The sequence below is a fragment of the Ascaphus truei genome, unplaced genomic scaffold, assembly GCF_040206685.1.
Source record: "Ascaphus truei isolate aAscTru1 unplaced genomic scaffold, aAscTru1.hap1 HAP1_SCAFFOLD_478, whole genome shotgun sequence".
Taxonomy (NCBI): domain Eukaryota; kingdom Metazoa; phylum Chordata; class Amphibia; order Anura; family Ascaphidae; genus Ascaphus; species Ascaphus truei.
In genome coordinates this window covers 112,501-138,765 of record NW_027456809.1, presented here as the reverse complement: position 1 = coordinate 138,765, position 26,265 = coordinate 112,501, and the positions used below count along the sequence as shown (strand labels likewise).

The window sequence follows — 26,265 nt, the reverse complement described above, 5'->3', positions numbered from 1 at the left end:
ACACCACCTGGCTCCCTGGCAGTGCACTGGTTTTGCTGTCTTTTTCTCTTGCTGGGTCGGATATACCCAGTTACTCAGAATCCTTGGCTCACGTAAACACGACTACCGTACGAGAAGACCCTATAGGATTGCCGTTTAACTTCAGGGAATCGACCTTGCCCGCAGAGTGGAAGAAACGGCTAAGCGACAAGCTGGCGGAACGCCAAGAGGTCTTCTCCACCAGTGGCATGGATGTGGGCTGCAACGACAGTGCTCAATACACGATCCGGTTGAATGACGCCACACCATTTCGGGAGCGGTCCAGACGTATAGCTCCCAGAGATGTGGAGGACATAATGGACGCCCTGAAGGAAATGGAGACCGCGGGCATTGTAACGGAGTCCCGTAGCCCCTATGCTTCTCCTATCGTGGTAGTGTGGAAAAAGAATGGATCCGTTCGCCTATGGGTGGACTACCACACCCTGAACAGTGCCAAGACGTTGGAATCAGTGGGCCACTTAAAGAGCTCTGGTCCCATGGGATGGGCACAACTATTAACACATTTATATTTTGTGGATCCCAATTGAGCATACAAGTTGAGCAAAATAAATTGTCATTTATTCCCTTGATAGACCGACACACGACAACCTTAGAATACACTTAATAATTACACTTACTGAATAGAGAAACGGGATAGTATGTCCAGAAAGGTGCAAAGCACCAGAAGATTGTCCTTTAAAATGCCGTATTTTTGCAAGGGCGCAAATTGCCAGCCCAATCCCTCTGTGAAAGTGCGAAGTCTTTTCTGGTTCTTTGGGGTTCGTTCTGGAATCCCCAGGGCTAACGAAATCCTGAAGCAGGGCTAGTTTCCTTGTTGCAATGTTTTTAACCCCTTGCGTTCTGGAATCGTAGCCGCTGTACTTAGATCTTATCCGCTTGAAGAAATCAGGCAACGACAACAACAACAACAAAAACAACAGCAGGAACAACACAGGAATGAGGGTTACAGGCCTCCTTAAGGACAGGGACCCTTGGAGTTTGTCATTAGCCTCATCCCATTGGCAAGGAATTATCTTCCTCCTATCAGAACCTGCCATGTGACGTGGGAAAATCCAACGACATCCCAAATGCAGTGACGGACAATTCTCAGGATCCTATGGAAGGAATCTCCAGCAATACAAATGGAAACTTGTGAACACCACCAGAAGAAGTAGCGAGTAATGGGCCTGCTCTCCATGTACCCTAACCAGTACACACACACAAAAAGGAAGCGCAAAAAAGGGAAAAACCATCAGTCAAAATGTGTATGTTTTTGTGACTGATGTTTTTTTCCCTTTTTTGCGCTTCCTTTTTGGGTATATGTTCCGGTTTGACCCCGCTGATCACGGGAGAGTGGGAGCAGCAGAGGGATACCATCGTTTTCTGAATACAGAGGGATTTTTGGGACTGCGCATACTTTCCTTTCTGTGGACCCCAACCAGTACAGTAGCTTCAAAAAGCTGACCACTCGACCCAAGGAGTCCGAGTCTGGAACCTTGTAGAGACGATGCAAATTTAAATTCACTCTTTGAGAGGGCCAGGGCCTCAAGCAGATGGTAGCCTCTCCTACCAAGAAGACGCCGAGGAAGAGACTCAAAGGGATCAAAGAGTGAGACGGCGTCCAACGAGACTGGCGTATGATTCGTCAGGGGCACCTCACTGAGTCTCAGCAGCTGTCTCAGAGCTGGTTTGCCTCCATAATAACCACGCACACTGCAGTGTTCAATATTGTTTAGATGTTTAATGTACCATTAAGTTATATGTATGATATGTACAGGAACTTTATATAATGAAAAATGCATATGTTGATCCCATCAGAGGGAGGATGTAGCCGAGTCCCCCCTTCTTACCTCCGGTTCGGGGGAGGGGGAGCTGCCTGACTTGTCGCAGGCCATCGGAGCTCCGTGCGATCGGGGAGCTGCATCGGTGCTCCGGGGCGGGTGGCGGCCATTGCGGAGGTGGGGCGCATGCGCAGTGGCAAGCGATGCGCAGCGGCTGTCTTGGATGGCCTGGAAAAGGCATTGGTAACTTAAAGTCCCATAATGCCTTGCTGAAATAGTGTGGCGGCCATTTTGAATAGGCTCTGCATAGTCTGCAGAGGGACTACATGTCCCAGAGTCCTCGGGGGGGAGGGATTACCACGTGGGGTCTGAGCCAATAGGGCTCTAGCAGCAGGAGAGAAACAGGATATCCTAGGGGACAGGCGACAGCGTGCTCAGTCGACCGAGGGAGGCAACGGAGCAGGTAGTGTCCGGGGAGCAGTGCTTCCCTGGACTAGGCCTAATCTTGTCCCTTAGGCCCCAGCTAGGCCCTGAGTCACCTCAGCTGAGTATTGTAGGGAAGGCCCCAAATGGGGACGCTTCCCCATTAGCACAGAGGTGCTGTTGTATCGGTGACCGGACAGCCACGCGGTGCCCTGCGGTCTGGGACCAGGCCCCGGGCCATATCATAGACATTGTGTGAGACCCTCCAGCTGGAGATCGCACCTCACACAGCAGATTGGGACTTATAAGGAGAGAGGGGATTGTTGGAGGCCCCACATCGTGGGACCTGACTGATCCTTTGTTTCACCAAACTGCACCTGGGTACAGGAGTGCCCAGGAAGGTGTAAGTGCATCAACGGTTCACAAGGGTAGCGCTACTTCATACATTGAGTGGGACTGACATTGGGAAGGACACCAGGGTTTTTGGTGCTATCGCAGCATCCGTACTTTGGGGGTTACCATTGCTACAGTTATATTGTTATCATGTGTGTGTTCAGGTAATACTTGTTATATGCCCGTGTCTGTGTGTGTGTGTGTGTGTGACTGTGTGACTGTGTGTGTGTGTGACTGTGTGTGTGACAGTGTGTGTGTGTGTGACTGTGTGTGTGTGAGACTGTGTGTGTGTGTGTGTCAGTGTGTGTGTGTATTCATTAGCGTATTAGTTCCTGTGAGGGGTTATCCCACCAACGCTGGGACCCCTCACGGGTGGAGGCGCTGCACTAAAGGCGAGAGCTCACCGCAGGCTCCCAGAGGCGGAGGCCTCCTGTGCGCATGCATATATTCAGCATGTGTAGTTGCCCGCGTAGTTTCCCTTAGGCCCCCTGTGCGCATGCGTATATTCAGCATGTGTAGTTGCCCGCGTAGTTTCCCTTAGGCCCCCTGTGCGCATGCGTATATTCAGCATGTGTAGTTGCCCGCGTAGTTTCCCTTAGGCCCCCTGTGCGCATGCGTATATTCAGCATGTGTAGTTGCCCGCGTAGTTTCCCTTAGGCCCCCTGTGCGCATGCGTATATTCAGCATGTGTAGTTGCCCGCGTAGTTTCCCTTAGGCCTCCTGTGCGCACAGGTATATTCAGCATGTGTAGTTGCCCGCGTAGTTTCCCTTAGGCCTCCTGTGCGCACAGGTATATTCAGCATGTGTAGTTGCCCGCGTAGTTTCCCTTAGGCCCCCTGTGCGCATGCGTATATTCAGCATGTGTAGTTGCCCGCGTAGTTTCCCTTAGGCCTCCTGTGCGCACAGGTATATTCAGCATGTGTAGTTGCCCGCGTAGTTTCCCTTAGGCCCCCTGTGCGCATGCGTATATTCAGCATGTGTAGTTGCCCGCGTAGTTTCCCTTAGGCCCCCCGTGCGCATGCGTATATTCAGCATGTGTAGTTGCCCGCGTAGTTTCCCTTAGGCCCCCTGTGCGCATGCGTATATTCAGCATGTGTAGTTGTGTGCGTAGTTTCCCTTAGGCCCCGTGCGCATGCGTATATTCAGCATGTGTAGTTGCCCGCATAGTTTCCCTTAGGCCCCCTGTGCGCATGCGTATGTTCAGCATGTGTAGTTGCCCGCGTAGTTTCCCTTAGGCCCCCTGTGCGCATGCGTATATTCAGCATGTGTAGTTGCCCGCGTAGTTTCCCTTAGGCCCCCTGTGCGCATGCGTATATTCAGCATGTGTAGTTGCCCGCGTAGTTTCCCTTAGGCCTCCTGTGCGCATGCGTATATTCAGCATGTGTAGTTGCCCGCGTAGTTTCCCTTAGGCCCCCTGTGCGCATGCGTATATTCAGCATGTGTAGTTGCCCGCGTAGTTTCCCTTAGGCCTCCTGTGCGCACAGGTATATTCAGCATGTGTAGTTGCCCGCGTAGTTTCCCTTAGGCCTCCTGTGCGCATGCGTATATTCAGCATGTGTAGCTGCCCGCGTAGTTTCCCTTAGGCCCCCTGTGCGCATGCGTATATTCAGCATGTGTAGTTGCCCGCGTAGTTTCCCTTAGGCCTCCTGTGTGCATGCGTATATTCAGCATGTGTAGTTGCCCGCGTAGTTTCTCTTAGGCCTCCTGTGCGCATGCGTATATTCAGCATGTGTAGTTGCCCGCGTAGTTTCCCTTAGGCCCCCTGTGCGCATGCGTATATTCAGCATGTGTAGTTGCCCGCATAGTTTCCCTTAGGCCTCCTGTGCGCATGCGTATATTCAGCATGTGTAGTTGCCCGCGTAGTTTCCCTTAGGCCTCCTGTGCGCATGCGTATATTCAGCATGTGTAGTTGCCCGCGTAGTTTCCCTTAGGCCCCCTGTGCGCATGCGTATATTCAGCATGTGTAGTTGCCCGCGTAGTTTCCCTTAGGCCCCCTGTGCGCACAGGTATATTCAGCATGTGTAGTTGCCCGCGTAGTTTCCCTTAGGCCTCCTGTGCGCATGCGTATATTCAGCATGTGTAGTTGCCCGCGTAGTTTCCCTTAGGCCTCCTGTGCGCATGCGTATATTCAGCATGTGTAGTTGCCCGCGTAGTTTCTCTTAGGCCCCCTGTGCGCATGCGTATATTCAGCATGTGTAGTTGCCCGCGTAGTTTCCCTTAGGCCCCCTGTGCGCATGCGTATATTCAGCATGTGTAGTTGCGTGCGTAGTTTCCCTTAGGCCTCCTGTGCGCATGCGTATATTCAGCATGTGTAGTTGCCCGCGTAGTTTCTCTTAGGCCTCCTGTGCGCACAGGTATATTCAGCATGTGTAGTTGCCCGCGTAGTTTCCCTTAGGCCTCCTGTGCGCATGCGTATATTCAGCATGTGTAGTTGCCCGCGTAGTTTCCCTTAGGCCTCCTGTGCGCATGCGTATATTCAGCATGTGTAGTTGCGTGCGTAGTTTCCCTTAGGCCTCCTGTGCGCATGCGTATATTCAGCATGTGTAGTTGCCCGCGTAGTTTCCCTTAGGCCCCCTGTGCGCACAGGTATATTCAGCATGTGTAGTTGCCCGCGTAGTTTCCCTTAGGCCTCCTGTGCGCACAGGTATATTCAGCATGTGTAGTTGCCCGCGTAGTTTCCCTTAGGCCTCCTGTGCGCACAGGTATATTCAGCATGTGTAGTTGCCCGCGTAGTTTCCCTTAGGCCTCCTGTGCGCACAGGTATATTCAGCATGTGTAGTTGCCCGCGTAGTTTCCCTTAGGCCCCCTGTGTGCACAGGTATATTCAGCATGTGTAGTTGCCCGCGTAGTTTCCCTTAGGCCTCCTGTGCGCATGCGTATATTCAGCATGTGTAGTTGCCCGCGTAGTTTCCCTTAGGCCTCCTGTGCGCACAGGTATATTCAGCATGTGTAGTTGCCCGCGTAGTTTCCCTTAGGCCCCCTGTGCGCATGCGTATATTCAGCATGTGTAGTTGCCCGGGTAGTTTCCCTTAGGCCCCCTGTGCGCATGCGTATATTCAGCATGTGTAGTTGCCCGCGTAGTTTCCCTTAGGCCTCCTGTGCGCATGCGTATATTCAGCATGTGTAGTTGCCCGCGTAGTTTCCCTTAGGCCCCCTGTGCGCATGCGTATATTCAGCATGTGTAGTTGCCCGCGTAGTTTCCCTTAGGCCTCCTGTGCGCATGCGTATATTCAGCATGTGTAGTTGCCCGCGTAGTTTCCCTTAGGCCCCCTGTGCGCATGCGTATATTCAGCATGTGTAGTTGCCCGCGTACTTTCCCTTAGGCCTCCTGTGCGCATGCGTATATTCAGCATGTGTAGTTGCCCGCGTAGTTTCCCTTAGGCCCCCTGTGCGCACAGGTATATTCAGCATGTGTAGTTGCCCGCGTAGTTTCCCTTAGGCCTCCTGTGCGCACAGGTATATTCAGCATGTGTAGTTGCCCGCGTAGTTTCCCTTAGGCCTCCTGTGCGCATGCGTATATTCAGCATGTGTAGTTGCCCGCGTAGTTTCCCTTAGGCCCCCTGTGCGCACAGGTATATTCAGCATGTGTAGTTGCCCGCGTAGTTTCCTTTAGGCCCCCTGTGCGCATGCGTATATTCAGCATGTGTAGTTGCCCGCGTAGTTTCCCTTAGGCCCCCTGTGCGCATGCGTATATTCAGCATGTGTAGTTGCCCGCGTAGTTTCCCTTAGGCCTCCTGTGCGCATGCGTATATTCAGCATGTGTAGTTGCCCGCGTAGTTTCCCTTAGGCCCCCTGTGCGCATGCGTATATTCAGCATGTGTAGTTGCCCGCGTAGTTTCCCTTAGGCCTCCTGTGCGCACAGGTATATTCAGCATGTGTAGTTGCCCGCGTAGTTTCCCTTAGGCCTCCTGTGCGCATGCGTATATTCAGCATGTGTAGCTGCCCGCGTAGTTTCCCTTAGGCCCCCTGTGCGCATGCGTATATTCAGCATGTGTAGTTGCCCGCGTAGTTTCCCTTAGGCCTCCTGTGCGCATGCGTATATTCAGCATGTGTAGTTGCCCGCGTAGTTTCCCTTAGGCCTCCTGTGTGCATGCGTATATTCAGCATGTGTAGTTGCCCGCGTAGTTTCTCTTAGGCCTCCTGTGCGCATGCGTATATTCAGCATGTGTAGTTGCCCGCGTAGTTTCCCTTAGGCCCCCTGTGCGCATGCGTATATTCAGCATGTGTAGTTGCCCGCATAGTTTCCCTTAGGCCTCCTGTGCGCATGCGTATATTCAGCATGTGTAGTTGCCCGCGTAGTTTCCCTTAGGCCTCCTGTGCGCATGCGTATATTCAGCATGTGTAGTTGCCCGCGTAGTTTCCCTTAGGCCCCCTGTGCGCATGCGTATATTCAGCATGTGTAGTTGCCCGCGTAGTTTCCCTTAGGCCCCCTGTGCGCACAGGTATATTCAGCATGTGTAGTTGCCCGCGTAGTTTCCCTTAGGCCTCCTGTGCGCATGCGTATATTCAGCATGTGTAGTTGCCCGCGTAGTTTCCCTTAGGCCTCCTGTGCGCATGCGTATATTCAGCATGTGTAGTTGCCCGCGTAGTTTCCCTTAGGCCCCCTGTGCGCATGCGTATATTCAGCATGTGTAGTTGCCCGCGTAGTTTCCCTTAGGCCCCCTGTGCGCATGCGTATATTCAGCATGTGTAGTTGCGTGCGTAGTTTCCCTTAGGCCTCCTGTGCGCATGCGTATATTCAGCATGTGTAGTTGCCCGCGTAGTTTCTCTTAGGCCTCCTGTGCGCACAGGTATATTCAGCATGTGTAGTTGCCCGCGTAGTTTCCCTTAGGCCTCCTGTGCGCATGCGTATATTCAGCATGTGTAGTTGCCCGCGTAGTTTCCCTTAGGCCTCCTGTGCGCATGCGTATATTCAGCATGTGTAGTTGCGTGCGTAGTTTCCCTTAGGCCTCCTGTGCGCATGCGTATATTCAGCATGTGTAGTTGCCCGCGTAGTTTCCCTTAGGCCCCCTGTGCGCACAGGTATATTCAGCATGTGTAGTTGCCCGCGTAGTTTCCCTTAGGCCTCCTGTGCGCACAGGTATATTCAGCATGTGTAGTTGCCCGCGTAGTTTCCCTTAAGCCTCCTGTGCGCACAGGTATATTCAGCATGTGTAGTTGCCCGCGTAGTTTCCCTTAGGCCTCCTGTGCGCACAGGTATATTCAGCATGTGTAGTTGCCCGCGTAGTTTCCCTTAGGCCCCCTGTGTGCACAGGTATATTCAGCATGTGTAGTTGCCCGCGTAGTTTCCCTTAGGCCTCCTGTGCGCATGCGTATATTCAGCATGTGTAGTTGCCCGCGTAGTTTCCCTTAGGCCTCCTGTGCGCACAGGTATATTCAGCATGTGTAGTTGCCCGCGTAGTTTCCCTTAGGCCCCCTGTGCGCATGCGTATATTCAGCATGTGTAGTTGCCCGGGTAGTTTCCCTTAGGCCCCCTGTGCGCATGCGTATATTCAGCATGTGTAGTTGCCCGCGTAGTTTCCCTTAGGCCTCCTGTGCGCATGCGTATATTCAGCATGTGTAGTTGCCCGCGTAGTTTCCCTTAGGCCCCCTGTGCGCATGCGTATATTCAGCATGTGTAGTTGCCCGCGTAGTTTCCCTTAGGCCTCCTGTGCGCATGCGTATATTCAGCATGTGTAGTTGCCCGCGTAGTTTCCCTTAGGCCCCCTGTGCGCATGCGTATATTCAGCATGTGTAGTTGCCCGCGTACTTTCCCTTAGGCCTCCTGTGCGCATGCGTATATTCAGCATGTGTAGTTGCCCGCGTAGTTTCCCTTAGGCCCCCTGTGCGCACAGGTATATTCAGCATGTGTAGTTGCCCGCGTAGTTTCCCTTAGGCCTCCTGTGCGCACAGGTATATTCAGCATGTGTAGTTGCCCGCGTAGTTTCCCTTAGGCCCCCTGTGCGCATGCGTATATTCAGCATGTGTAGTTGCCCGCGTAGTTTCCCTTAGGCCCCCTGTGCGCATGCGTATATTCAGCATGTGTAGTTGCCCGCGTAGTTTCCCTTAGGCCTCCTGTACGCATGCGTATATTCAGCATGTGTAGTTGCCCGCGTAGTTTCCCTTAGGCCCCCTGTGCGCACAGGTATATTCAGCATGTGTAGTTGCCCGCGTAGTTTCCTTTAGGCCTCCTGTGCGCACAGGTATATTCAGCATGTGTAGTTGCCCGCGTAGTTTCCCTTAGGCCTCCTGTGCGCACAGGTATATTCAGCATGTGTAGTTGCCCGCGTAGTTTCCCTTAGGCCCCCTGTGCGCATGCGTATATTCAGCATGTGTAGTTGCCCGCGTAGTTTCCCTTAGGCCCCCTGTGCGCATGCGTATATTCAGCATGTGTAGTTGCCCGCGTAGTTTCCCTTAGGCCTCCTGTGCGCATGCGTATATTCAGCATGTGTAGTTGCCCGCGTAGTTTCCCTTAGGCCCCCTGTGCGCACAGGTATATTCAGCATGTGTAGTTGCCCACGTAGTTTCCCTTAGGCCTCCTGTGCGCACAGGTATATTCAGCATGTGTAGTTGCCCGCGTAGTTTCCCTTAGGCCCCCTGTGCGCATACGTATATTCAGCATGTGTAGTTGCCCGGGTAGTTTCCCTTAGGCCCCCTGTGCGCATGCGTATATTCAGCATGTGTAGTTGCCCGCGTAGTTTCCCTTAGGCCTCCTGTGCGCATGCGTATATTCAGCATGTGTAGTTGCCCGCGTAGTTTCCCTTAGGCCCCCTGTGCGCATGCGTATATTCAGCATGTGTAGTTGCCCGCGTAGTTTCCCTTAGGCCTCCTGTGCGCATGCGTATATTCAGCATGTGTAGTTGCCCGTGTAGTTTCCCTTAGGCCCCCTGTGCGCATGCGTATATTCAGCATGTGTAGTTGCCCGTGTAGTTTCCCTTAGGCCCCCTGTGCGCATGCGTATATATTCAGCATGTGTAGTTGCCCACGTAGTTTCCCTTAGGCCTCCTGTGCGCATGCGTATATTCAGCATGTGTAGTTGCCCGCGTAGTTTCCCTTAGGCCCCCTGTGCGCACAGGTATATTCAGCATGTGTAGTTGCCCGCGTAGTTTCCCTTAGGCCTCCTGTGCGCACAGGTATATTCAGCATGTGTAGTTGCCCGCGTAGTTTCCCTTAGGCCCCCTGTGCGCATGCGTATATTCAGCATGTGTAGTTGCCCGCGTAGTTTCCCTTAGGCCCCCTGTGCGCATGCGTATATTCAGCATGTGTAGTTGCCCGCGTAGTTTCCCTTAGGCCCCCTGTGCGCATGCGTATATTCAGCATGTGTAGTTGCCCGCGTAGTTTCCCTTAGGCATAGGGAAAGGGGCTACATAATAATGACGATCCTATGCAGTGCCCAATAAGTGAGAAGAAGCCCTCACAGCCGCTCCGTCGTGGTCAAATGGAAGATGGCGGCAAACTGAAGTCCTCCTCCAAAAAGATGTGAGAAGGACATAGTATAATACAGAACAGGGACACGAGAGAACTCACATTGTCCCCGTCCGTTATGCGCAGTGAGTGTGTGAAGGGCGCACTCTCGCCTCTCAGGATTAAGCCAGAGCCTCCGTCAGAACGCGATGATCCACTCTCCGCATCCGCGATGATCCTGCCGGTCTCAGGACTTCCGCTTCCCTGCTTCTCGTAACTTATTGGGCACTGCACAGCATCATCATCATCATCATCATTTCTAGACACTTATTTGCGCCTGCGCTGTGTGTTATTAGCTGTTTGCGCTGTACTAGTGACCGTTATTGCGGCTGCGCTGTGTGTTATTAGCGGTTTGCGCTGTACTAGTGACCGTTATTGCGGCTGCGCTGTGTGTTATTAGCTGTGTGCGCAGTACTAGTGACCGTTATTGCGGCTGCGCTGTGTGTTATTAGCTGTGTGCGCAGTACTAGTGACCGTTATTGCGGGCTGCACTGTGTGTTATTATTAATACTGAGCTCTTCATATTTCCCCCTAAATCTGCTCTAACACCCCCCTTTTCCATCACCGTACACGGTCCATCTATCCTGTTGCCGAAGCGCGGTGCCTGGGGGTGGCGTGTGACGCTTCCCTTTCCTTAACCATTCACATTCACGGCTATGGCTAAAGTTTGTTGATTCTTCCTCCGCGATATTGCCAAGATCTGCCCTTCCCTCTGTCCCGCTGCTGCCCTTCCCTCTGTCCCGCTGCTGCCCTTCCCTCTGTCCCGCTGCTGCCCTTCCCTCTGTCCCGCTGCTGCCCTTCCCTCTGTCCCGCTGCTGCCCTTCCCTCTGTCCCGCTGCTGCTAACCTCTGATGCCCGCTGCTGCCCTTCCCTCTGTCCCGCTGCTGCCCTTCCCTCTGTCCCGCTGCTGCTAACCTCTGATGCCCGCTGCTGCTAACCTCTGATGCCCGCTGCTGCCCTTCCCTCTGTCCCGCTGCTGCCCTTCCCTCTGTCCCGCTGCTGCCCTTCTCTCTGTCCCGCTGCTGCTAACCTCTGATGCCCGCTGCTGCCCTTCCCTCTGTCCCGCTGGTGCTAACCTCTGATGCCCGCTGCTGCCCTTCCCTCTGTCCCGCTGCTGCCCTTCCCTCTGATGCCCGCTGCTGCCCTTCCCTCTGTCCCGCTGCTGCTAACCTCTGATGCCCGCTGCTGCCCTTCCCTCTGTCCCGCTGCTGCTAACCTCTGATGCCCGCTGCTGCCCTTCCCTCTGTCCCGCTGCTGCTAACCTCTGATGCCCGCTGCTGCCCTTCCCTCTGTCCCGCTGCTGCTAACCTCTGATGCCCGCTGCTGCCCTTCCCTCTGTCCCGCTGCTGCCCTTCCCTCTGTCCCGCTGCTGCCCTTCCCTCTGTCCCGCTGCTGCTAACCTCTGATGCCCGCTGCTGCCCTTCCCTCTGATGCCCGCTGCTGCCCTTCCCTCTGTCCCGCTGCTGCCCTTCCCTCTGTCCCGCTGCTGCTAACCTCTGATGCCCGCTGCTGCCCTTCCCTCTGATGCCCGCTGCTGCCCTTCCCTCTGTCCCGCTGCTGCTAACCTCTGATGCCCGCTGCTGCCCTTCCCTCTGTCCCGCTGCTGCCCTTCCCTCTGTCCCGCTGCTGCCCTTCCCTCTTTCCCGCTGCTGCCCTTCCCTCTGTCCCGCTGCTGCCCTTCCCTCTGTCCCGCTGCTGCTAACCTCTGATGCCCGCTGCTGCCCTTCCCTCTGTCCCGCTGCTGCCCTTCCCTCTGTCCCGCTGCTGCCCTTCTCTCTGTCCCGCTGCTGCTAACCTCTGATGCCCGCTGCTGCCCTTCCCTCTGTCCCGCTGCTGCCCTTCCCTCTGTCCCGCTGCTGCTAACCTCTGATGCCCGCTGCTGCCCTTCCCTCTGTCCCGCTGCTGCTAACCTCTGATGCCCGCTGCTGCCCTTCCCTCTGTCCCGCTGCTGCTAACCTCTGATGCCCGCTGCTGCCCTTCCCTCTGTCCCGCTGCTGCCCTTCCCTCTGTCCCGCTGCTGCTAACCTCTGATGCCCGCTGCTGCTAACCTCTGATGCCCGCTGCTGCCCTTCCCTCTGTCCCGCTGCTGCCCTTCCCTCTGTCCCGCTGCTGCCCTTCCCTCTGTCCCGCTGCTGCTAACCTCTGATGCCCGCTGCTGCTAACCTCTGATGCCCGCTGCTGCCCTTCCCTCTGATGCCCGCTGCTGCCCTTCCCTCTGTCCCGCTGCTGCTAACCTCTGATGCCCGCTGCTGCCCTTCCCTCTGTCCCGCTGCTGCTAACCTCTGATGCCCGCTGCTGCTAACCTCTGATGCCCGCTGCTGCCCTTCCCTCTGATGCCCGCTGCTGCCCTTCCCTCTGTCCCGCTGCTGCTAACCTCTGATGCCCGCTGCTGCCCTTCCCTCTGTCCCGCTGCTGCTAACCTCTGATGCCCGCTGCTGCTAACCTCTGATGCCCGCTGCTGCCCTTCCCTCTGTCCCGCTGCTGCTAACCTCTGATGCCCGCTGCTGCTAACCTCTGATGCCCGCTGCTGCCCTTCCCTCTGTCCCGCTGCTGCTAACCTCTGATGCCCGCTGCTGCCCTTATCCTCTCCCGTCTGCATTATTGTAACATACTGCTAACAGGCCGGCCAGCCTCACAACTTTCTCCTCTGTAATGTATACATGTAGTAGAATGTCAACGTTCTCTATATACAGGCAGTAGTATGACAGTACTGTATATACAAGACGTGGTAGGATACCCTGATATAACACCATCTCCTCTGCAGTTCTGTTGCGGAGCAGTTGAAACGCGGGGAGACCGTTCAGGCCGAGGCGTTCGACAGCGTCACTATTTACTTCAGTGACATTGTGGGGTTCACGTCAATGTCTGCAGAGAGCACCCCAATGCAGGTAACCCCCATATACATATCCCCAATGCACGTAACCCCCATATACATAACCCCCCAATGCACGTAACCCCCATATACATAACCCCCATATACATAACCCCCCAATGCAGGTAACCCCCATATACACAGCCCCAAAATGCAGGTAACCCCCATATACATATCCCCCCCAATGCAGGTAACCCCCATAATGCAGGTAACCCCCATATACATAGCCCCACAATGCAGGTAACCCCCATATACATATCCCCACAATGCAGGTAACCCCCATATACATATCCCCACAATGCAGGTAACCCCCATATACATATCCCCACAATGCAGGTAACCCCCATATACATATCCCCCCAATGCAGGTAACCCCCATATACATATCCCCACAATGCAGGTAACCCCCATATACATATCCCCACAATGCAGGTAACCCCCATATACATAGCCCCACAATGCAGGTAACCCCCATATACATATCCCCACAATGCAGGTAACCCCCATATACATATCCCCACAATGCAGGTAACCCCCATATACATAGCCCCACAATGCAGGTAACCCCCATATACATATCCCCACAATGCAGGTAACCCCCATATACATATCCCCCACAATGCAGGTAACCCCCATATACATATCCCCCCAAAGCAGGTAACCCCCATATACATATCCCCCCAAAGCAGGTAACCCCCATATACATATCCCCCCAATGCAGGTAACCCCCATATACATAACCCCCAATGCAGGTAACCCCCATATACATAGCCCCACAATGCAGGTAACCCCCATATACATAGCCCCACAATGCAGGTAACCCCCATATACATAGCCCCACAATGCAGGTAACCCCCATATACATATCCCCACAATGCAGGTAACCCCCATATACATAACCCCCCAATGCAGGTAACCCCCATATACATATCCCACAATGCAGGTAACCCCCATATACATAGCCCCACAATGCAGGTAACCCCCATATACATATCCCCACAATGCAGGTAACCCCCATATACATATCCCCCACAATGCAGGTAACCCCCATATACATAGCCCCCCAAAGCAGGTAACCCCCATATACATATCCCCCCAATGCAGGTAACCCCCATATACACAGCCCCCCAAAGCAGGTAACCCCCATATACATATCCCCCACAATGCAGGTAACCCCCATATACATATCCCCACAATGCAGGTAACCCCCATATACATAACCCCACAATGCAGGTAACCCCCATATACATAACCCCGCAATGCAGGTAACCCCCATATACATAACCCCCCAATGCAGGTAACCCCCATATACATATCCCACAATGCAGGTAACCCCCATATACATATCCCACAATGCAGGTAACCCCCATATACACAGCCCCCCAATGCAGGTAACCCCCATATACACAGCCCCCAATGCAGGTAACCCCCATATACACAGCCCCGCAATGCAGGTAACCCCCATATACACAGCCCCGCAATGCAGGTAACCCCCATATACATAGCCCCGCAATGCAGGTAACCCCCATATACATAGCCCCACACTGCAGGTAACCCCCATATACATAGCCCCACAATGCAGGTAACCCCCATATACATATCCCACAATGCAGGTAACCCCCATATACATAGCCCCACAATGCAGGTAACCCCCATATACATATCCCCGCAATGCAGGTAACCCCCATATACATAACCCCACAATGCAGGTAACCCCCATATACATAGCCCCACAATGCAGGTAACCCCCATATACATAGCCCCACAATGCAGGAAACCCCCATATACATAGCCCCACAATGCAGGTAACCCCCATATAGATAGCCCCACAATGCAGGTAACCCCCATATACATAGCCCCACAATGCAGGTAACCCCCATATACATATCCCCACAATGCAGGTAACCCCCATATACATATCCCCACAATGCAGGTAACCCCCATATACATAGCCCCACAATGCAGGTAACCCCCATATACATAGCCCCACAATGCAGGTAACCCCCATATACATAACCCCAAAATGCAGGTAACCCCCATATACATATCCCCCCCATGCAGGTAACCCCCATATACATATCCCCCCCATGCAGGTAACCCCCATATACATAGCCCCCCAAAGCAGGTAATCCCCATATACATATCCCCCCCATGCAGGTAACCCCCATATACATTGCCCCCCAAAGCAGGTAACCCCCATATACGTAACCCCATATACATATCCCCCCCATGCAGGTAACCTCCATATACATAGTAGCCCCCCCCCATGCAAATATATGGTGGTTAACTGCATTGGGGGGGCTACGTATATGGGTGATACACCCATATACAGTACATATACCCCCAATGCAGGTAACAGCCATATATATAGCACTCTAATGCAGGTAACCTACATATACATTTCTTGATTCTTCCTCTGATTCTGCCCACCAATCTCCTTGTGTACCTGAAGAAGTGCCTTCTATTGGGTCCGAATACTCTTTCATTGAGGCTTCTGGGAGTCGTCCTGTTCTCGTGAAGGTATCACTGCCGAGGGCTCGGTGTCACTCTCCCTTACTTGGTGTATTGGTAACAAATGATTATGGTGCCAGACCTTTATCCGACCCTCCGAATCCCTGATTCGGTAGTCGGGAAGCCCAGGCATTTGTGACTCCACTTTGAAGGGAGCCTCTCGCCATCGCTCAGCTAATTTGTGCTTCCCCGGTATTCGCAGGTTCCGGAGAAGGACCGTGTCTCCAGGCTGAAGCTCCCGATACCGTACTTTACAGTCGTACCTCCGCTTATTGTTTTTGTTTAGTTTGGTGGTGGCTTTTTCCACCAAGCTGTACACTCTCTGGAGTTTGTCCTTCAGCCGCTGTACATACTTGTAGCGGGTCATGTTTGGCACCCAGTCGATAGACACCCTAAGACAAATATCTACTGGTAGTCTCGCCTCCCGACCGAACATCAGAACATAGGTTGAATAACCGGTAGACTCGTACCTGGTGCAATTATAAGCATGCACCATATGTTACATATGCTTGCTCCATCGCTTGCTCTATCGCTTACTCCATCCGGCTTTCTCAAAGTCCTTCAAGGTGCCCAACATGTCCAGTCCAGTAGGGTTCAGTTGAACTGTTCCGGAAGGGCATCTCCTGCAGGATGGTAGGGAGTCATGCGAGACTTCTCAATATTAAGCAGATTTAGGAGCTCCTTGATCAGCTTGCTCTCGAAGTCCCTCCCTGATCGGAGGGCATCTGATTGGGTAGGCCGTTAAGTATTTCTGCCACAGTATTTTGGCTACAGTAAGAGTTTTTTGGTCCTTGGTGGGGAAAGCTTGGGCGTAACGGGTATAATGATCTGTTATTACGAGAACATTTCAGATACCCTTAGAGTCTGACTCAATACAGAGAAAGTCCATACAGACTAGGTCCATGGGACTAGAGCTCTTCAGGTGGCCCATTGGGGCTGAGTGTGTAGGCAGTGTTTTTCGCTGTATGCACCGCAGACATCTTCGGCATATTCTCTACTGATTCCTGCATCTTTGGCCAGAACAACTGATCTCTTATAAGTCTGAACGTTTTGTCCACTCCTAGATGTCCATAGTCATCGTGTAGGGACCGTAGGACCTGGTACTGCAACCTTCTGGGCAGAACGAATTGTCTCCTGTCGGGGTGGTTGTGATAGGGAATGACTCGATAGAGGAGGCCATGTTCTATATGAAACTTGTCCAATTCCCTCATGAGAATAGTGACCGGGTCGGCAGGAGCACGCTTCACTAAGGAGGGGTTATTTTCTTGAATGGCCTGACGTATGGCTTTAGCCAGCGGGTCTCGCATCTGGTGCACCAGTAGCTCTTTCCAGCTCAGTATAGAATCTTGGGTTATGGACATGCCCTCTGGATGTCAGAAGGCTACAGGAAGAGCCTTTGACTGGCATCCCAATGAGTCCGCCACTCTGAGTTCGGAGAAGGCTACTTTGTTTCGCCACAGTGGAGCACATTGCTCGAATCCCAAGACCAGGAATCTCTTCCCATATGCCATCATCCGATGCTGAACTTAGTCCGGGCCTTCGGGACAGAGAATCAGCTCCAATATTCAAGGACCCTGGCTTGTACTTCATGTAAACTGATTATTGGACAGAGCAGCCAACCACCTGTAGCCGGTGGCACCCAACTTGACGGAGGTCAAGATGTATGTCAATGGGTTGTTGTCGGTTCGCACCTCGAAGGAGACCCGTAGAGGTAATCGTATAATTTACCACCGCCCACTTGAGTGCTAAGAATTCCAATTTATGAACTGGGTAGTTCTGTTCATTTGGCGTCAGGCTGCGTCTCACATAGCCTACAGGCCGAAGTCCTGCAGGGTATTTCTGGTGTAATACCGCTCCCAACCTGTTGAAGCTGGCGTCCACGTGCAGGATGTATGGTTGCTCCGGGTCTGCATAGGACAAGACAGGAGCTTCAGTGAAACTCTTCTTAAGCTCCATGAAAGCTCTATCACAGGGGGAATTCCACTTATGCCCGATCGGCATTCGCGGGTCGCTGCTTTTTGCCGAGAATCTTCCGGATAGATCTTCAATAGGTTGTTGAGAACTTTAGTCTTGCTGGAGTACCCCTCCACGAATCTCCGGTAGTATTCGCAAAATCCCCGAAAGGATTGAAGATCCATTACGTTTTCTGATCTGGGCCAGTTTACTACTGCTTCGACCTTGGCTGGGTCGGTATACACATCTTCTGCGGACACAATGTGGCCCTAATAAGTAAATGAAGTGCGGCAGAATCTGCATTTGTCCAGGGACAACTTCAGACCTTCTTTCCCTAGTCTATCCAGGACCTTTAGAAGGCGTCCCTCATGCTCTTCTATTGTCCGTCTGAAGACAATATCATCTTGGTAGACCAGACACTCCCGGGGACTCATATCTCTGATGGTCTTGCCCATTAGTCTCTGGAAGGTGGCGAGTGCCCCACAGATGCCTTAAGGCATCCGAGTAAACTGATAAACCCAAGGGGGCAGACAAACGATGTCTTCTCCTGGTCTTCGGGGCTCATGGGGACCTGATAGTACCCGGAACGCAGGTCCAGCAAGCGGAACCACTGGCTACCGGATGAGGCACTGAGGATCTCTTCAATACATGGAAGAGTATATTGATCGGGGACTGTGTGGCGATTCAGGGTGCAGTAATGCACACATAGGTGCACAGATCCGTTTTTCTTCCGCACCACCACAATGGGTGATGCATATGGGCTGCAGAACTCACGATACCAGCAGTCTCCATCTCTTTTAGGATGTCCCTCACATCCTCCAAATCTCTGGGAGCTATGCGTCTTGACCGTTCTCAGAATGGGGTGGCATCGTTCAGTCGAATCGTGTGTTAAGCACTCTTGCTGCAGGCCACATCCATCTCACTGGTTGGGAACACCTCTTTGCGCTCCGCCAGTTTGTCGCTCAGTTGCTTCTTCCACTCCGGTGGTAAAGACGACTCCCCGAAGTGGAATTGCAGTTCAGAAGGGGCTTCTCGCACTGTAGCCGCATTCACATCAGCCAGGGATTCTACTTGCTCAACGGGGTATCTTCGACACAATGCTTGACCGATTTCAAACCGGAGAGGGTGAGGCGAGATGTTCTGAATAGACACTGAACTGACGAAGAATCGAGGACTTCCACACCTTCATTTCTGGCACCACATTGAACCCTCTCTTCGTGTCCTCTTCGGGCATGGTTTCTAGGGAAATGTACCAGTCTGTCTCAATCCGACCCGGATAGTTGGGTACAGCGGCCATGTGTTTCACTCCCCCTAGTGGAATCTCTGTCAACCCCTTTTCCAAGTTGAAGAATTGTCCAAATCCCTCTCGTGCAGAGATTCGATAACACTCTTCCTTGAGACCGGATGAATCCATAGGGACGATAAAGGTAGTTCTCCAGTGTCTAGAAGGAAGGCCTGAATCAAGGATCGCACTACTGCTGCGGCCGAGTTTATTTGAGCATTTGCCCGTTCTCGGCCGCAGCAGTAACCTGGCACGCGCCGGAGGGTGCCGGGCGTGCGCCGAAGCCGCGGAGGAGCGCCCTCCGATCGGAGCTTTCTCCCTCCCGCTGCCGGGTCCGCCGGGTCCCCCGGAACCCCCTGCCGCCGTCCCCCACATCGCGGGACACCAGGGCTCCCTCGGGGAGCCCTGGACGCGCGTGCAGGGGGCCAGGCACCCGATGATGCGTGACCACGCGTCGATGACGCGCGGCACGCCGAGGGAGTGCAGCTAGCATGCCGGGGCATCCCCCGGCTTGCGGAGCTAGCCGCACTCAAATAAAATGTGCCGCCTCTGTACGTCCACTTTGGTCCCTAATATGATGGCGGAATTTGGAAGTTCCCAGGGTTTGGGGCATACCAAGGCTTCCACCTCCATGGGGTGGGTTTTGCTGAGGCGTAGATTCCCTCCACTAGGACTCATATTATGGCCACATGTCCTACTCGAGTGCAGGCCTCTGGTTGGGGCTCCTTATCGGGACTAGACGCAAGGGCACTATCCAACGATGTGGACGACTGCTCTGCCGAGCGAACTGTGAAGGCCATGGCTCCAGGGGTGGAAGTGGTTGTCTTCAGGCACTCCTGTGCAAAGTGGCCTTCTTTATGGCAGGTATAGCAGCAGTAACTTCTGGTCGCAAAGGGACCAGGATTGGAAGCCGAGCTCTGAGGGGTCTGTCGTGGAGGACCCTGTGGGGTACTTTCCTCAATGTTCTCCTTCGCACTAGTCTTTTTGGATGAAGTCGCCTTACTCTCTCCTTTGGAAGATTCCCAAGACGTCTTGGGAGTATGGAACTGCAGGATAGTCTCTTGATCTTGTTTTCGATACATCGGATCTTCAAAATTTGGAGGATTTTCTGTAGAGATAGTGCAACTAATCCTGGCGACGAGTGGGTGTGTAAGCGATGCTCTCTGCAGGCATTGCTTAGTTCGGACGTCATCTAGCTCAGACACTCGGATAACCTTGTTGATCAGGATCCACAGTGCCAGTTGCAGCTGTCAGAGGTACTACGATAATTCTTCCCCCTCCCTTTGTTTGAAGGCGTGAAACTGGGCCAGTAAAGCGATAGGGTTGTCCTTAGTGCCATATGCTTTAGTCAAGACCAGGATTAGAGCTTGGGCATCGGCCTCCACATGACACTCATGATATAGCCGCACTATATTGGCAGCCGGGGGCCGCAGGCACTCTACGATCCTCTGTTTCTTTACTGCGTCGGAACAAGACCATTCTGGCAGCACTTGTACCGCATGGTCCCTCCACTCTTCAAACTCTTCCTCTCCCAGTGGCGTAGGCCGCACGCCAGAGAAAGCTTTTAGATTGCGATAATGATGGGCTTGGGGTGACTGCGCAAATTTGTCAGCTAATTTCAGTAAGACTTCCTCTACATCAGAGCCTCCGGACGAACGGCGACTGCAGCAAGCTAACCAACAGCTGTGGGCTAACTCTGGACTAGCTTCATTCTTTTTGTGGCTATCTGTGGGGTGCAGAGCCGTGTGCCCTAACGGTACTTCAGGTGCTGGTCCGAGACTAAAATCTTCCATCCTTATTGGGAGATCGGGGTATATAAGCAGGCACCCTTCCAGTGGACCTCCCGGAAAATGCAAGCCCCGAGGGGCATCATCTTCATTTATCTCATCGCGGGTGGCAACGAGAACTACACCATCTGTAGATAGGGTCCCATTTTCAGCCTAGGGATCGGGCCGTGGCTAGCCCAGGAAAGCGCCTCAAGGATGAACATACTTGATGTGGGGGAATAGCACCTGGGACGTTTCCCCACAGCGACCACATGGCGAGGAGACTCATGGAGTTCCATGGCCCACTTACGGACCTTCTGTTTGGATGGTACGAACATGGCTTCCTATCATTTGGAGTCTACTGTATTTCTCTCGGGCACCCCAGGTCTGAATCTCAACAGCGCCTCCAAATGTAGCCAACTTTCCCTATGCCTAAAGGAAAACCTGCGGGTGACTATGCATGCTGCTGTACCTGTATGCTCACAGGAGGCCCAAGCCACCGCTTCTGGGAGCCTGGGGTGAGCTCTCTCTCTCCGTGCAGCGCCTCCACCTATGAGAGATCCCAGCGTTGGCGGCATGACTCCTCATAGGAACAAATACAAATAATTACACACCTCACACAGCAGTATAATAACTATATAGTTAGTGACAGATCCCTGCACATGACACAACAATACAATGATACTCAATACCAATACCCTGGGGAAGCTAGCCCCAAATAACACCTATGAACCGGTGTCCAACACACTACCACCCACAATATATGTCCCAGGGCAGCGCTACCCTCCCTTGGCCATATGGTGCCTTCCTGGGTACTCCATTATCCAGGTGCAGCTTACTGATGTGCGCTGAAGCAGGTCCCACACAGCGGGGCCTCCAACAGCAATGTCCCCTCTCGCCTAATGTCCCGGTCCTCCACGTGGTGTGAGCTCCAGCCGGAGTGTCTCACACAATGTCCCTGCAGGCTGGTCCCAGGCCACAGATCACCACGTGGCGTCCGCCCCCGGGACAGCAGTGCGCTCACTGGTATAAGGGGAAGGGTCCCTATCTGGGGCTTTCCCTACAACACTTAGCTAATTGTGGCTCAGGGCCTAGCTGAGGGCCTAAGGGGCAAGGTCCGGCCTAATCCAGGAAGCTACTGCTCCCTGGACACCACCTTCCAGCTTGCCGCCTCTGTTAGCTCAGGTTCGCGGGCACTCCACCCACGGAGGATGTCCTGCTACTCCCAGGCTGCTTCCTGCCCATCCGCTGAATCAGCCCAGATGAACTCCCTCCCCCCGAGGATTCTGGGACTCGTAGTCCCACTTCTGTCTATGCGGAGCCAAATCCAAGATGGCCACTGTGCTGTGCCACACTGCGCATGCGCACCCCTCTCCAAGATGGCTGCCCCTGCCAACTCCCCGATGGCACAGAACTCCGCCGATCAGCCGAGCAGCAGGGCAGCTACCCCTCACCGGAGGTAAGGAGGGGGACTCTGCTACATAGTGTTTCTGTAAACAGCGGTGTGCCACTCCTCCAATCCCTTCTTCAATACACAGAACCTACACACAGCCCCCTCCCCAATACACAGGACTTTCACACAGCCCCCAATACACACAACCTACACACAGCCCCCTCCCCAATACACAGGACTTACACACAGCCCCCCAATACACACAACCTACACACAGCCCCCAAAATACACAGAACCTACACACAGCCCCCAATACACAGAACCTACACACAGCCCCCTCCCCAATACACAGGACTTACACACAGCCCCCCAATACACACAACCTACACACAGCCCCCAAAATACACAGAACCTACACACAGCCCCCAATACACAGAACCTACACACAGCCCCCAATACACAGAACCTACACACAGCCCCCAATACACAGAACCTACACACAGCCCCCAATACACAGAACCTACACACAGCCCCCAATACACACAACCTACACACAGCCCCCCAATACACACAACCTACACACAGCCCCAATACACAGAACCTACACACAGCCCCCAATACACAGAGCCTACACACAGCCCCCAATACACAGAGCCTACACACAGCCCCCAATACACAGAGCCTACACACAGCCCCCAATACACAGAACCTACACACAGCCCCCAATACACAGAACCTACACACAGCCCCCAATACACAGAACCTACACACAGCCCCCAATACACAGAACCTACACACAGCCCCCAATACACAGAACCTACACACAGCCCCCAATACACAGAACCTACACACAGCCCCCAAAATACACAGAACCTACACACAGCCCCCAATACACAGAACCTACACACAGCCCCCAATACACAGAACCTACACACAGCCCCCAATACACAGAACCTACACACAGCCCCTAATACACAGAACCTACACACAGCCCCCAATACACAGAACCTACACACAGCCCCCAATACACAGAACCTACACACAGCCCCCAATACACAGAACCTACACACAGCCCCCAATACACAGAACCTACACACAGCACCCAATACACAGAGCCTACACACAGCCCCCCCAATACCCAGAACATACACACAGCCCCCAATACACAGAACCTACACACAGCCCCCAATACACAGGACCTACACACAGCCCCCCCAATACACAGAACCTACACACAGCCCCCAATACACAGAACCTACACACAGCCCCCCCAATACACAGGACCTACACACAGCCCCCAATACACAGAACCTACACACAGCCCCCAATACACAGAGCCTACACACAGCCCCCAATACACAGAACCTACACACAGCCCCCAATACACAGAACCTACACACAGCCCCCAATACACAGAACCTACACACAGCCCCCAATACACAGAACCTACACACAGCCCCCAATACACAGAACCTACACACAGCCCCCAATACACAGCCCCCAATACACAGAACCTACACACAGCCCCCAATACACAGAACCTACACACAGCCCCCCCAATACACAGAGCCTACACACAGCCCCCAATACACAGAGCCTACACACAGCCCCCAATACACAGAACCTACACACAGCCCCCAATACACAGAACCTACACACAGCCCCCAATACACAGAACCTACACACAGCCCCCAATACACAGAACCTAAACACAGCCCCCAATACAGAGAACCTACACACAGCCCCCAATACAGAGAACCTACACACAGCCCCCAACACACAGAACCTACACACAGCCCCCAATACACAGAACCTACACACAGCCCCCAATACACAGAACCTACACACAGCGCCCAATACACAGAGCCTACACACAGCCCCCAATACACAGAGCCTACACACAGCCCCCAATACACAGAACCTACACACAGCCCCCAATACACAGAACCTACACACAGCCCCCAATACACAGAACCTACACACAGCCCCCAATACACAGAACTTACACACAGCCCCCAATACACAGAACCTACACACAGCCCCCAATACACAGAACCTACACACAGCCCCCAATACACAGAACCTACACACAGCCCCCAATACACAGAACCTACACACAGCCCCCAATACACAGAGCTTACACACAGCCCCCAATACACAGAGCCTACACACAGCCCCCAATACACAGAACCTACACACAGCCCCCAATACACAGCCCCCAATACACAGAACCTACACACAGCCCCCAATACAAAGAACCTACACACAGCCCCCAATACACAGAACCTACACACAGCCCCCAATACACAGAACCTACACACAGCCCCCAATACACAGAACCTACACACAGCCCCCAATACACAGAACCTACACACAGCCCCCAATACACAGAACCTACACACAGCCCCCAATACACAGAACCTACACACAGCCCCCAATCCACAGGACCTACACACAGCCCCCAATCCACAGGACCTACACACAGCCCCCAATACACAGAACCTACACACAGCCCCCAATACACAGGACTTACACACAGCCCCCCCCAATACACAGAGCCTACACACAGCCCCCAATACACAGAACCTACACACAGCCCCCAATACACAGAACCTACACACAGCCCCCCCAATACACAGAGCCTACACACAGCCCCCAATACACAGAACCTACACACAGCCCCCAATACACAGAACCTACACACAGCCCCCAATACACAGGACCTACACACAGCCCCCAATACACAGAACCTACACACAGCCCCTACACACAGCCCCCAATACACAGAACCTACACACAGCGCCCAATACACAGAGCCTACACACAGCCCCCAATACACAGAGCCTACACACAGCCCCCAATACACAGAACCTACACACAGCCCCCAATACACAGAACCTACACACAGCCCCCAATACACAGAACCTACACACAGCCCCCAATACACAGAACCTACACACAGCCCCCAATACACAGAACCTACACACAGCCCCCAATACACAGAGCCTACACACAGCCCCCAATACACAGAACCTACACACAGCCCCAATACACAGAACCTACACACAGCCCCAATACACAGAACCTACACACAGCCCCCGATACACAGAACCTACACACAGCCCCCAATACACAGAACCTACACACAGCCCCCAATACACAGAGCCTACACACAGCCCCCAATACACAGAACCTACACACAGCCCCAATACACAGAACCTACACACAACCCCAATACACAGAACCTACACACAGCCCCCGATACACAGAACCTACACACAGCCCCCAATACACAGAACCTACACACAGCCCCCAATACACAGGACCTACACACAGCCCCCAATACACAGAACCTACACACAGCCCCCAATACACAGAGCCTACACACAGCCCCCAATACACAGAACCTACACACAGCCCCCAATACACAGAACCTACACACAGCCCCCAATACACAGAACCTACACACAGCCCCCGATACACAGAACCTACACACAGCCCCCGATACAGAGCCTACACACAGCCCCCAATACACAGAACCTACACACAGCCCCCAATACACAGAGCCTACACACAGCCCCCAATACACAGAACCTACACACAGCCCCTAATACACAGAACCTACACACAGCCCCCAATACACAGCCCCCAATACACAGCCCCCAATACACAGAACCTACACACAGCCCCCAATACACAGAACCTACACACAGCCCCCAATACACAGAGCCTACACACAGCCCCCAATACACAGAGCTTACACACAGCCCCCAATACACAGAGCCTACACACAGCCCCCAATACACAGAACCTACACACAGCCCCCAATACAAAGAACCTACACACAGCCCCCAATACACAGAACCTACACACAGCCCCCAATACACAGAACCTACACACAGCCCCCAATACACAGAACCTACACACAGCCCCCAATACACAGAACCTACACACAGCCCCCAATACACAGAGCCTACACACAGCCCCCAATACACAGGACCTACACACAGCCCCCCCAATACCCAGAACATACACACAGCCCCCAATACACAGAACCTACACACAGCCCCCAATACACAGGACCTACACACAGCCCCCCCAATACACAGAACCTACACACAGCCCCCAATACACAGAACCTACACACAGCCCCCAATACACAGAACCTACACACAGCCCCCCCAATACACAGGACCTACACACAGCCCCCAATACACAGAACCTACACACAGCCCCCAATACACAGAGCCTACACACAGCCCCCAATACACAGAACCTACACACAGCCCCCAATACACAGAACCTACACACAGCCCCCAATACACAGAACCTACACACAGCCCCCAATACACAGAACCTACACACAGCCCCCAATACACAGAACCTACACACAGCCCCCAATACACAGCCCCCAATACACAGAACCTACA

The 26,265-nt window shown here is 53.3% G+C and overlaps 1 protein-coding gene across 1 annotated transcript in view; it reads left to right on the top strand.

Annotated features, from left to right (window-relative positions):
- The window catches only part of LOC142484949 (atrial natriuretic peptide receptor 2-like), a 203,079-nt gene that overhangs the window by 118,908 nt on the left and 57,906 nt on the right, over positions 1-26,265 (top strand). The window contains exon 11 of the mRNA XM_075584203.1: positions 12,823-12,946. Within this exon, the coding sequence (XP_075440318.1) occupies positions 12,823-12,946 (124 nt within the window). The remainder of the gene's footprint in view (positions 1-12,822; positions 12,947-26,265) is intronic.